We start from the raw sequence: 13,078 nt of genomic DNA, 5'->3' as shown, positions 1-13,078 counted from the left end.
CCACGTGGGCGTTGAAGTCCCCCAGGAGAACGACGGAGTCCCCGGTTGGAGCACTCTCCAGTACCCCTCCCAGGGACTCCAAGAAGGCCGGGTACTCTGCACCGCTGTTCGGCCCATAAGCCGAGACAACGGTGAGAGTCCTATCCCCGACCCGAAGGCGCAGGGAAACGACCCTCTCGCTCACTGGGGAGAACTCCAACACATGGCGGCTGAGCTGGGGGGCTATAAGCAAGCCCACACCAGCTCGCCGCCTCTCGCCGCGGGCAACTCCAGAGTAGAAGAGAGTCCAGCCTCTCTCAAGGAGTTGGGTTCCAGAGCCCAGGCTGTGCGTGGAGGTGAGCCCGACTATTTCTAGCCGGTACCGCTCAACCTCCCGCACCAGCTCAGGCTCTTTCCCCCCCAGTGAGGTGACATTCCATGTCCCCATGGCTAGAGTCACCATCCGGTGATTGGGCCGCCGGGGCCCCCGCCCACGACCGCCACCCATATCCCTCTGCACCGGCCCCTTCTGAACCCTCCCGCGAGTGGTGAGCCCACGGGAGGGCGGGCCCACGTTGCTCGTTCGGGCTGCGCCCGGCCGGGTCCCGTGGGCAGAGACCCGGCCACCAGGCGCTCGCCTGCGAGCCCCAACCCCAGGCCTGGCTCCAGGGTGGGGCCCCGGTGACGCCGATCTGGGCGACGTGCACGTCCTTGGTCTTGTTATATTCATCAGGGGCGAGTGAACCGATCTTAGTCTGACCCGTCACCTAGGACCTGTTTGCCTTGGGAGACCCTACCAGGGGCATTAAGCCCCGGACAACATAGCTCCTAGGATCATTCGGGTGCTCAAACCCCTCCACCACGATAAGGTGCCGGTTCAAGGAGGAGATGTTAAGACGCTTAAAACACAGTCTAAAGTTCTGACCCCATGCTGTTAGCGTTCAATGCTACGTCTCCGTTCACGGAGCTCTGTAATGGTTGGACCAAATTTGTTCGCGTCTTCGGTACTGGCAAGTCAAGGGTAGCTTGAGCAATGAAGCTGCATGTTTAAATCGACTGAAGTTCTCCTTTAACTTTTGACCTGTATATAAACTTTTGACCCGTATGTAGACATCTGACCTATATTTTCACCATCCTGACCAGAGTCTCTCATCAGCTGGTGTTGATTTATGTCTTCTTCCTGATCTTGGCAGTTAGACAACTGCAGTTGATCTTTGGACCTGTAACTGCTTTGAAATGGCTCCAAGTGACTTTCATGACCCGGTTAAATCAGTAATGTGCTCTTTCAGATTGATGCGAGCTCCTTAGACTTTCTCACTGTAGTATTTGTGGCTGCGTCAAACAATCTCTGTTTAAATGGGCCCAGTAAAGTCATCATCTGTTATCAATCAGAACCGCTCAGAAGAAGTTAAAAAGCTGTGCTACAAAGAAACATTCAGTGTGTTGTACGTATATTTTTGAGCACGGCTATATGTTACATTGGCTGTTCTTAAACAAATCTGACCCCAAAAAAAAACATTTTTGACAAAATATGAACCTGAACAGTGACTTAACTGGTGCTTGTGTTTCAGACCCATGAGTCAGAACACACTGTGATACAATTCCAATAACTTTCTGTAACTTTTAAAACATGCCACTAGTTCAAAATCCTGTTAATAATTCATTCTGATAACAGAAGGAAAGTTATGACAGTAAAACAACGTTCAGTGTTTCTATTTCTAGCTGATGAAGACGGCCCGGGGAGAATAAATCAAATACTTTCTGAACTTTCTCATCTGCATTGAAATCAGGACTGAAATGAACCGATGCTCATCTCTGTAACATCTGCGTCTCTGACATTATTCTCACAGCGTGCTCTCTCATTCAGTTCATGCTGGAGGTCGCGCTGTTCCGCAATTTGAACTCATGTAGAACTTTTTAATAGCTAGCTGACGCCAACCTCTGCGGCCGACCTTCACGGGCTGTGATTGAAACCGGCGCTGGGTGGGCGTGAGACGCTCGGCTGAAGGTTACACAATGTTGTGATGAGCGGGGAATCTGCTGGGATTATAATTGGCGAGTTTTCCCAGTGAACATGTTTGATTAAAGGTGTAAAAAGATGTCATGTGGATGTAAAACTCTTTGAATCAGGCAAGAGAAACCGGACAGGTAATGAGCTGACATTTTTATTATCTTCTCTTTCATGCACATGTTCTTGCACAAGGGCGCCGGTCCACTATGCTGCATGACCTAACGTCATGTCTTTCACAATTATAAAAAAATATCTAATGTAAAATATACAAACAATCTAAAGACTCTGAGTCTAACACTAACACTGTGCTGTAGCAAAATAAAGCAATATCTCACATTAAAGGAGGAATTCACCCTCAAATACTCTGACAGAGAGATGTGATCAATTTGTAATAAAATCATTTGACTGAGCAGTTAAAGGTGCAATATGTAAGTAAGGCAGGGTATCACCGGAGTAAATGCTAACCGCTGCTAACTGTACTCTGGTTATACAATTACTGACTGTGGCTACTGTTAGCTGGTTAGCTCAATTAGCCATGCAGCTAGCCGGACTCCCTTTGGGAGTGTTGTTGTTTACATCGCTAGCACCGGAGCTTTGGACCGCTGGGAAAGAGCGGTTATCAGGCCTGTGGCTAGCTTGTTAGCATGCTAACTTGAGCAGATATTATACATGTCTTTGTTTTAACATTAGAATAGTTATTCCTTCACATTCTGTTAATTACATTTAATTAAAGGTACAAATGCGTAAGTATTGGATTTCGAAACAATCAGTGGGTAGCAAATCACCAGAGTAACCGCTAATTGCTGCAAACTGTAGCGGCCGTTAGCAAGTTAGCTCAGTTAGACGTGCAGGTAGCGGTCCAGACTGAGAGCTCAGAGCAGTATTATAAGACAGGGTTGCCTGGGGCTAGCTGGTAAGCGTGCTAACTTCAGTAGATTCCTCTGCAACACAATTCATGGACGTCTTCGATATTACGTCAAAACTGTTATTTCTTCACATTCTGTTTAGTTATTTTACTTTGTTTTTTTTAACGTTACAAACTAAATCCTTACAAATTGCACCTTTAAGTTTTGGCATTTTTCCTTCAATCCACTCTGTCTCTAGAGAATCCCTTCCCAGAATGCCTTTTTGACATCTCCCTAACAACAGGTTAACTCTGGAATTCAACTGTTTACTGAAAATGTAGAGATAAAGGTCAGTGGAGCATGTAAACAAAATGGAAACATCTTCATCTTTTACATTATCTGCTTGTGAACAAAAGTAATATATCATAAAAATGCAGCAAAAGTCCTTCTAAGTAGGCTGATATTCAAATACAGCTTTGTTTCTGCAGAATACCGTATCTCTATTGTTTAGGGTAATAATTCTAAGAGCTTTGATACAAACAATAAATAATGTTAAAAATTATAATAATACATTTTTCAGTCAGAAACACACCGACTGTACACTTCTCGCTGGGAACAAGTCCCTTCTGTGTTCATATATTCTTCTGTCAGTGTAGAAAAGGCATCAAATAGTCGCATAAAGCAGTAATTATAAAAAATATATATATATATATAAAAAAAAAAGTACTTCAGTCTCATTTCACCTCTTCTGTCTTCTGTCCTTCATTTCACCATTAAAACCTTCATTTTATGTAACACTGAGGATTTTCCTGTCGGCATCTCCACCTCCTGTGAATAGCGTTTTGTTTACTCCAGCTGCAGGAGATCACTACTCTCTGACTCTTCCCTCAGAGTAGATAATTATTGTAATCACAAATCAGCACTTGACGTGTGAACGCTTGAGGCGACCGCCGCGAGTGACATATTTCGCCTGTGAATCTCGTTGAGGACGACGTCGCTGCCGGAGCCGTCAGATATCCCGCTGTCGGCAAACACAGAGCCTGCGGGGGGACGAAAACAAACACAGTGTTATTGTATAAAATGTAAAAGATGTGTAAAAATAAATGCAGGTGAGACGTTCAGACTGTGATGTGAACGTACCACTGCTATTGGTGGCGTCGCTGATGACGGAGGAGCTGCGAGAGGTGGAGTGCAGCGCTCTGGTGGTCGCCGTGTTGAGCGACAGATTCTTTTTGTTCTGAGTGGCCGTCCGACTCCATTCTGCAGGAAAACGTATCAGAACCAACTTAATAAGGAATTCAGAACATTTGGATGTCAATGTAACATCCATTAATTTTAGGATAATAATGGACCTTTTCGCTCTCATTACTTTTCTGTGTCTTACTTCTTACGCAAAATAAAGTCTTTTGCAGCATTTTGTCATGAGAACACAACATTTAACTGTTGAGAAAACACATTTAAGAAGAGAACACACGCCACACTTTTCTTTCATATGCATGTTCGCAAGCAGTAATACCACAGTGTATAAATACTCTGTTTAGGAGTAAAAGTACTCATTATGCAGAAAGGCGCTCTGGTGCGATTGTATCCCCTCCTTTGTAACCCAGCTGTGAACCACTCCATCTTTCTGGACAATCTGCAATGATAAATCGCCTTTCCTTTTCTGTTCAATCACATAAACAGAGTTACAGGAAAACATTTAGGAGCCCACCTGAGTTTTCAGCCAGTCGCAGTTTCCCACAGCAAAGATAAGTTCTCCACTGCCGGCGGACGTTCTCCTTCACAGCACAGTGAAAGACAAAGACAAGGAAACCTACACAGTCCACAACACACAAATTTAACAAGTGAAAATTAGTTTTGTGGATTCGTTTGTATGCAAAACTTGTATCAGTTTAATCAGAGAAGATTTGTTTGTTCTTTAATGCGTCAGTAGTTCACAGTGTCTCACCTTGCAGAGTGTTGAATATAGTGAAAAGGTAAATGAAGGGTAAGTTGAGCGGTCCCCAGGCGAAGAGGGCGAACCCCCAGGTGAGGCCGAGCAGGATGATGAGGCCGGCGATGCTGCGCATGTCTGTCATCACTCCCCTGTTAGGAGACTGGTTCTGGGGGTTCTGCTTCTTGATCCGGGCCAGCTGGACCATGACTAAGATGAAGACCAGCAGGCACAGAGAAAAGATGAGGAGGAAGTAGGCCACCACGCCCACGTAGAAGGCGATGTCATTACTCAGCCAGCAGCTACAAGCGGGACAGAAATGAGACGTTAGTTACTTAACAGACTTTTATTCACAGGGTTGTGAAGCTCCAGAAAATATGTATCCAACATTTTACAGATGCTTCTTTAATGAGTTAAGCTGAAGGGAAAAGTCTTTTTGGGCTGCGATGTAATTTCACATTTACTACGTAAAATTGGCATTCAACCCTGATGTTCACCTTAGAGGCTCGATAAGGAAACATATACACAGATTTTGTTTGGATGTTGGGCACCATAGATAAAGCACAGTACCACCCTCTAGTGGTCAAATGGGTCAGTTTCAGGAATAATTTTCAGTAAGTTGTTCTGATTTAGGAGTTACTTACAAGTCACCTGTAGGACCGCCTGTGTTTCTTCCATATGTGACCAGGCCGTAGTTGTTTTTGTCCACTGATATTATAATGATCACCACAAGAAGAGGAATGCCTGCAAAGACCAGCACGTCATCCAGCAGAACCATCTCAATATATACAACCAAAAACATCTTCATTTGTATTCAGTTATACTTTTATTCAAACAAAGAAAATAAAGAAGGAAGGAAGAGTTCTGTGTAACTCACCCCAGCCCACCAGTGAGAACTTGAGCATGTATCTGCTCAGGTAGGGCGTGAACACCTGGACCACGCTCAGGTACATGTGCAGGGCCTCGAGCCCCGCCCAGGTGAACGATGTCAGCAGGAAGTAGTGCAGGAAGAAGGCGGTGCTGGTGCACAGCCCGATGGCCGGGTAGAGCGCCAGCCAGCCGTCTAACAGGAAGACCAGGTTCAGAAGGAGGAGGGACATGCAGAGCTGGATCAGGATCTTAGCAGGAATGTCCCTCCGCAGTTTTCTGCATGGAAAGAGATTGTTAGGATGTGATATAAAGTAATAAAGCTCAGATTTAAGTAGTCTCAGGTTTGTATATTCTTACTCAAAGCAGAGATATGTCAGTAATGTGACAGAGAGGAAGATAGCAGAGATTCCACAGCCGATGTATGTGATGAAAGTAAGGATTTGCACTTGCTGAGGGTCTATTTCTACATCTCTGGACAAATCCTGTAATTAGGACACAAAAATACACATAAACACATATTGTGCAACAGTAGAGTGTAGTGAGCTTCATCATTCCACAATTTAACAATACAGAAAGACATTGTTACTGCTACTACTCAGCTCAGTCATCAGGATAAATTGTTGGATCGTAATATTTCTGCAAACCACTGTGACACGTTCACATGTGTACGTGTCACAGACAACATACCATAATGACAAAATGAAGATTTGAGACTGATGACATTTGGTGCAGACCTAGTTGCTGCTTTAGCCTGTAATTTTAGTTGTTCATTTAATTCCCTATGTACATGTGATTTAAAGGAATTCATGGGTACTAGTATTGTTAATATTTCCCACAGATACAATGAAACATGCACACAAACCAGCAGTATTGCAAAGGCCGTGAGATGGTTGCAGCTGCACGTCGTGTCTTCCTGCGTGTTGTTAACGAGAATGCAGCCGGTTGTGCTCCAGCCTCCTCGACCGCCTGAACAAGAGAAACGAACAGGGATATAAACACCTGTGGCAGTCTGGCTCTTAACCAACTCCATTTGGCGAGCATGCACTCACCATTCAAAGCAAAGTCCCAGAATGCACAGGAGGCCGAGAAGTCCCCCTGAGAACAAAGAAGCAATTTAAACCATTTATATGAGTTTATTTGTAGGTAATATAAAAGTAAACGTTTATTTTTAAATGCTGTTTGAAAAAAAGCAGATTTTTTAGAATGTGTGATTGTTTTATGGTCTTATTATGGATGGCTACCACACTCACAGTAATGGGGTTGGTCTTTCGGATTGTAAATGAAATGTTCTCATTTAGGTTGCTTATTGACAGATTGGCCACACTGGAGCCCAGAACTGGACTGACAGTGATCTGGTTATCCAATGCTGAATCCTGCAAAAACAAAGCAGATAGATGAAATCAGTTTGATGGAAGATGAAAGTTCATTTCATTGCAGTAACTGCAGTGGTGTAAAAATCCCACAGCTGTTTCCTTTTTCCATAAAGCCACAGCTGGTTTAAAAATGAAAAACAAAAAGTTTAAAATGCTGCTTGGAGGATCATTAAATGAACACCAATAAATACGTCAGCATTCTGCAAAACAAATCCTAAAGAGATGACAGATAACAATTCCAGGTGTGAGGATGAGAAAGTACCTTGAAGAGGGCAGGATTGGTGTAGAAGGTGAACTGGACTCTGCTGGCCTGCTGTTGCTGCTCAGGACTGAGTCCTGAGGTGAGGGAGGAGGGCAAGAATACAGAGCCCAGAGCGGACCCTGACTGCTTGGACCTGGATTTGCTGAGGGCGCGGAGCTGGGTAGAGAAAAAGTTAAGAAATGGTCAATTGCATTTTTGGAAGAACCTCTCTTCTGTGTGCTCATATCAGAACAAATCTGATAGTGCAGGTGGTTATTGCACAAGGCCCATTGTTTCCAACCTACTTCGACATTATCTGTGTTGAAAATGTCGACAGATGTTGTCGGAAAGTTGGTCCCATCAACTGTCCTCACTGCCAGAACCAGCGAATTAGAGGAGGCAATCTCGCTGTCACCAACGACAACCAGTTTAAGACCAACCTCATCTACCAACCGAACCAGCCTGCCAGCAGGAGAGGTGACAAATCACTTTAGGTACATCAAATGTATGTGGATATACAGTATGTGTCCATGTAGGTGAGTGTTGTTTGAGTTGTACCTGTTGGCAGATTCGGAAATCGCCTGTGAGTCGCCCTCTATCAGGTTGCTGATTACATTGATGGCTTTTTGTCCCACTGACCGAGAGACTGTGGGGCCGTCAAGGAGCTTTTCTAACTGCGCGGTCAACTGTGCCACCTGCAGCATCCATCAAATTTTCATACAATAAGTGACAAGTCCAATAACACAGTGACTCACACAAAGTATTTACAGATCAGTAGCTTCACCTGAGAGGAATTGAGCTGAGAAGCATCCTGTGTTTGGCTCAGCAGCTCATTTGCTTGTTCCTCCTGTTCCTCTTGGCTTTGTGTTGTCTCTGCAGTGGATGTGAGGGTAGTTTCAGCACCTTGATAGGTGAGTAAGTATGATAAGTTGTCAAATCGCGTTAATCAATTCTTGATGTATGATCGTCATTATATAGAATAAATCAATCCATATAAAAAAGGGTAAAGTTTACTAGTCAGGGCTTTTATCAAAACGTTCGACCTCCAGTTGGAGCTTCTACATAGAAAACCATTCCATCAATGTAGATTAAGGAACTATACTCTCAATACATATATTGTCATTTGATTCAGTTTGATCCACCATACTGAAAGCTTTAAAGTGAAACTCTCGCCAAAAAGCAACTGAGGCTTTATTTGTGATTGAATATAATAACAAGGAAAGAGGCACTTTTCAGATTTATCGACACTTTTTTGTCTGCCATGACAGCAGTGCGCCGGGGATGCTACTGCTAATATGAGTTGTCCAAAAACCTTCTTTTTAATAAACTCTGTGTACACAAACAATGTTCTCAATGCTCGTGTTCATGTGTAGAGACCCTGGTGATACTACGAGCAAAGTTTCATGTTGAGTCGAGCCTTCTTAGTGTTTTAAAAATAGCGATTTTGATGCTAGCGTACCAGTGCCCCCGCACTCCATTGAAAATTAGCTTCCCTGAAAACGAAACTACGGTAAATCTAAAAAGGTTTGACTCATATTCAATCACAAATTAAGCCTCAGTTGCTTTTTGGCGAGAGTTTTACTTTAACCATTCTTTGCTATACATACCAGATTCTGGTGTGGTTGTACTGGTAAGGGTGGTGACTTGGAGAGCTGCTGTTGAAAGAAAGCGTGGACACCTCTGGAGTTGTGGTGTTTATCGAGGCCGGAAGATTACTATTTGTGGTTGTGTCAGATGTTGTAGTTATATGATCAACAGAAGTGCTAGCTGCTGTAGTCGTTGAATTGACTCTTGGTCCTTTGGTTGTCGAGCTCATGTTTAAGCTGATTCCTGTGGTTTGGTTGTGATCAATAGTGGGAGTGGTGCCAGTTGCAACTGTGGTTGAGTTGGTGTCATTTTGGTTGGTTTCTGTGATCTTGTCAGATTCTGGTGTGGTGTAATTTCCAGTCTGATTGTTCTGTGGAGTGCCAGTGGGTGTAATGGTGTTGTTGACAACTTGACTAACAGTGATAGACATTGTTGTGTTCTGTTCCGTTTCCCCGCTGGGTGAGGTGGTTACGTTGTCTGCGGTTGTTCTGTTTTGAGATACAGTTGTACTGGTTATATTCTCTACTGTGGTGAAATTGTTAGTTGTTGCTGTGACATTGGGAGAATATGTAAATGTGCTCATTGTTGCGTTAGTTTCTGTAGTTGTCCTGTTGTTGTCCACTGTAGTTACACTGTACTCTGTTGTGAAACTGTTGGTTGTTGCTGTGACATTGGGAGACTGTGTAAACGTGCTGATTGTTAAATTAGTTTCTGTAGTTGTACTGTTGTTGTCCACTGTGGTTACATTGTACTCTGTTGTGAAGTTGGTAGTTGTTGCTGTGACATTGGGCGAAAGTGTAGACGTGCTCATTGTTGCGTTAGTTTCTGTAGTTGTACTGTTGTTGTCCACTGTAGTTACATTGTACTCTGTTGTGAAATTGTTAGTTGTTGCTGTGGCATTGTTGGAAGGTGTAAATGCACTCATTGTTGCATTAGTGTCGGTAGTTGTACTGTTGTTGTCCACTGTAGTTACATTGTACTCTGTTGTGAAATTGTAAGTTGTTGCTGAAACATTGCGAGAATGTGTAGACGTGCTCATTGTTGTGTTAGTTTCTGTAGTTGTACTGTTTTGGTCCAATGTAGTTACATTGTACGCTGTTGTGAAGTTAGTAGTTGTTGCTGTGACATTGGGCGAAAGTGTAAAGGTGTTGATTGTTGAATTAGTTTCTGTAGTTGTACTGTTTTTGTCCACTGTAGTTGCATTGTACTCTGTTGTGAAATTGTTAGTTATTGCTGTGACATTGGTAGACTGTGTAAAAGTGTTGATTGTTGCGTTAGTTTCTTGAGTTGTGCCATTGTTGTCCACTCTAGTTACACTGTAATCTGTTGTGGAATTGTTGGCTGTTGCTGTGACATTGGGAGAATGTGTAGATGTGCTCATTGTTGTGTTAGTTTCTGTAGTTGTTCTGTTGTTGTCCACTGTAGTTACATTGTACTCTGTTGTGAAATTGTTGGTTGTTGCTGTGACATTTGGAGAATGTGTAGACGTGCTCATTGTTGCATTGGTTTCTTGAGTTGTGCTGTTGTTGTCCTCTCTAGTTACATTGTAATCTGTTGTGGAGTTGTTGGTTGTTGCTGTGACATTGGGAGAATGTGTAGATGTGCTCATTGTTGTGTTAGTTTCTGTAGTTGTTCTGTTGTTGTCCACTGTAGTTACATTGTACTCTGTTGTGAAATTGTTGGTTGTTGCTGTGACATTTGGAGAATGTGTAGACGTGCTCATTGTTGCATTGGTTTCTTGAGTTGTGCTTTTGTTGTCCACTCTAGTTACATTGTAATCTGTTGTGGAGTTGTTGGTTGTTGCTATGACATTGGGAGAATGTGTAGACGTGCTCACTGTTGTGTTAGTTTCTGTAGTTGTTCTGTTGTTGTCCACTGTAGTTACATTGTACTCTGTTGTGAAATTGTTAGTTATTGCTGTGACATTGGTGGACTGTGTAAAGTGTTGATTGTTGCGTTAGTTTCTTGAGTTGTGCTGTTGTTGTCCACTCTAGTTACACTGTAATCTGTTGTGGAATTGTTGGCTGTTGCTGTGACTATTGGGAGAATGTGTAGATGTGCTCATTGTTGTGTTAGTTCTGTAGTTGTTCTGTTGTTGTCCACTGTAGTTACATTGTACTCTGTTGTGAAATTGTTGGTTGTTGCTGTGACATTTGGAGAATGTGTAGACGTGCTCATTGTTGCATTGGTTTCTTGAGTTGTGCTGTTGTTGTCCACTCTAGTTACATTGTAATCTGTTGTGGAGTTGTTGGTTGTTGCTGTGACATTGGGAGAAAGTGTAGACGTGCTCACTGTTGCGTTAGTTTCTGTAGTTGTGCTGTTGTTGTCCACTGAAGGTACATTGTACTCTGTTGTGAAATTGTTAGTTGTTGCTGTGACATTAGGAGAACGTATAAACGTGCTCACAGTTGCGTTAGTTTCTGTAGTTGTACTGTTGTTGTCCACTGTAGTTACATTGTACGCTGTGGTGAAGTTGGTAGTTGTTGCTGTGACATTGGGTGAAGGTGTAAATGTGTTGATTGTTGACTTAGTTTCTGTAGTTGTACTGTTTTTGTCCATTGTAGTTGCATTGTTCTCTGTTGTGAAATTGTTGGTTGTTGCCGTGACATTGGTGGAAGGTGTAAATGTGCTCATTGTTGTGTTAGCTTCTGTAGTTGTGCTGTTGGTGTCCACTGTAGTTACATTGTACGCTGTGGTGAAGTTGATAGTTGTTGCTGTGACATTGGTGGGAAGGTGTAAATGTGTTGATTGTTGCGTTAGTTTCTGTAGTTGTACTGTTGTTGTCCACTGTAGTTGCATTGTTCTCTGTTGTGAAATTGTTAGTTGGTGCTGGTGACATTGGGAGAACGTATAAACGTGCTCACAGTTGCGTTAGTTTCTGTAGTTGTACTGTTGTTGTCCACTGTAGTTACATTGTACGCTGTGGTGAAGTTGGTAGTTGTTGCTGTGACATTGGGTGAAAGTGTAAATGTGTCGATTGTTGACTTAGTTTCTGTAGTTGTACTGTTGTGTCCACTGTAGTTGCATTGTTCTCTGTTGTGAAATTGTTGGTTGTTTGCCGTGACATTGGTGGAAGGTGTAAATGTGCTCATTGTTGTGTTAGCTTCTGTAGTTGTGCTGTTGGTGTCCACTGTAGTTACATTGTACGCTGTTGTGAAATTGTTGGTTGTTGCTGTGACATTGGTGGAAGGTGTAAATGTGCTTATTGTTGTGTTAGTTTCTGTACTTGTGCTGTTGGTGTCCACTGTAGTTCCATTGTACTCTGTTGTGAAATTGTGAGGTGTTGTTGTGGCATTGGGCAAAGGTGTAAATGTGCTCATTGTTGCACTAGTTTCTGTAGTTGTGCTGTTGTTGTCCACTGTAGGTACATTGTACTTCGTTGTAAAATTATTGGTTGTTGCTGTGACGTTGGTGGAAAGTGTAAATGTGCTCATTGTTGCGTTAGTTTCTGTAGTTCTGCTGTTGTTGTCCACTGTAGTTACATTGTACTCTGTTGTGAAATTGTTAGTTGTTGCTGTGACATTGGGAGAACGTATAAACGTGCTCACAGTTGCGTTAGTTTCTGTAGTTGTACTGTTGTTGTCCACTGTAGTTATATTGTGCGCTGTTGTGAAGTTGGTAGTTGATGGTGGTGACATTGGGCAAAGGTGTAAACGTGTTGATTGTTGAATTAGTTTCTGTAGTTGTACTGTTGTTGTCCACTGTAGTTGCATCGTACTCTGTTGTGAAATTGTTGGTTGTTGCTGTGCATTGGTGGAAAGTGTAATGTACTAATTGTTGCATTAGTTTTTGCAGTTGCGCTGCTGTTGTCAATTGTAGTTGCATTGTATTCTGTTGTGAAATTATTGGTTGTTGCTGTGACATTGGGAGAACGTATAAACGTGCTCACAGTTGCGTTAGCTTCTGTAGTTGTACTGTGGTTGTCCACTGTAGTTACATTGTATGCTGTGGTTGAACTTGGTAGTTGTTTGCTGTGGCATTGGGCGAAGGTGTAAATGTGTTGATCGTTGAATTAGTTTCTGTAGTTGTACTGTTGTGTTCCACTGTAGTTGCATTGTTCTCTGTTGTGAAAATTGTTTGTGGTTGCTGTGACATTGGTGGAAGGTGTAAATGTACTCATTGTTGCATTAGTTTTTGTAGTTGTGCTGTTGTTGTCCATTGTAGTTGCATTGAACTCTGTTGTGAAATTATTGGTTGTTGCTGTGACATTGATGGAAGGTGTAAATGTGCTCATTGTTG

The 13,078-nt window shown here is 42.8% G+C and overlaps 1 protein-coding gene across 1 annotated transcript; it reads right to left on the bottom strand.

Annotated features, from left to right (window-relative positions):
* Positions 1-2,157: 2,157 nt before the first annotated feature.
* On the bottom strand, positions 2,158-9,650 carry LOC115569819 (adhesion G-protein coupled receptor G2-like). Its single transcript, XM_030397986.1, has 16 exons — positions 9,563-9,650; positions 8,860-8,907; positions 8,037-8,155; positions 7,811-7,947; positions 7,558-7,714; positions 7,274-7,429; positions 6,889-7,011; positions 6,688-6,733; positions 6,501-6,604; positions 5,996-6,120; positions 5,646-5,914; positions 5,413-5,512; positions 4,784-5,070; positions 4,547-4,648; positions 3,976-4,095; positions 2,158-3,875 (listed from the first exon to the last, which is right to left on the bottom strand). The coding sequence occupies exons 1-16, from the start codon at positions 9,648-9,650 to the stop codon at positions 3,745-3,747; spliced, it is 2,112 nt and encodes a 703-aa protein (XP_030253846.1). The 3' UTR covers positions 2,158-3,744.
* Between the last annotated feature and the right edge of the window lie 3,428 nt (positions 9,651-13,078).

This window comes from Sparus aurata, chromosome 19 (assembly GCF_900880675.1).
Source record: "Sparus aurata chromosome 19, fSpaAur1.1, whole genome shotgun sequence".
Classification (NCBI taxonomy): Eukaryota; Metazoa; Chordata; class Actinopteri; order Spariformes; family Sparidae; genus Sparus; species Sparus aurata.
This window is presented reverse-complemented; position numbering and strand designations above follow the sequence as displayed.

Excerpts from the sequence above, each read along its gene's own strand:
- LOC115569819 (XM_030397986.1), bottom strand. The coding sequence starts at position 9,650 with ATGAGCACGTCTACACTTTCGCCCAATGTCACAGCAACAACTACCAAC. Across the intron at positions 6,605-6,687 it reads CTGGGACTTTGCTTTGAATG|GCGGTCGAGGAGGCTGGAGC; the intron begins GTGAGTGCATGC and ends TCTCTTGTTCAG. Across the intron at positions 5,915-5,995 it reads CTGACATATCTCTGCTTTGA|AAAACTGCGGAGGGACATTC; the intron begins GTAAGAATATAC and ends CTTTCCATGCAG.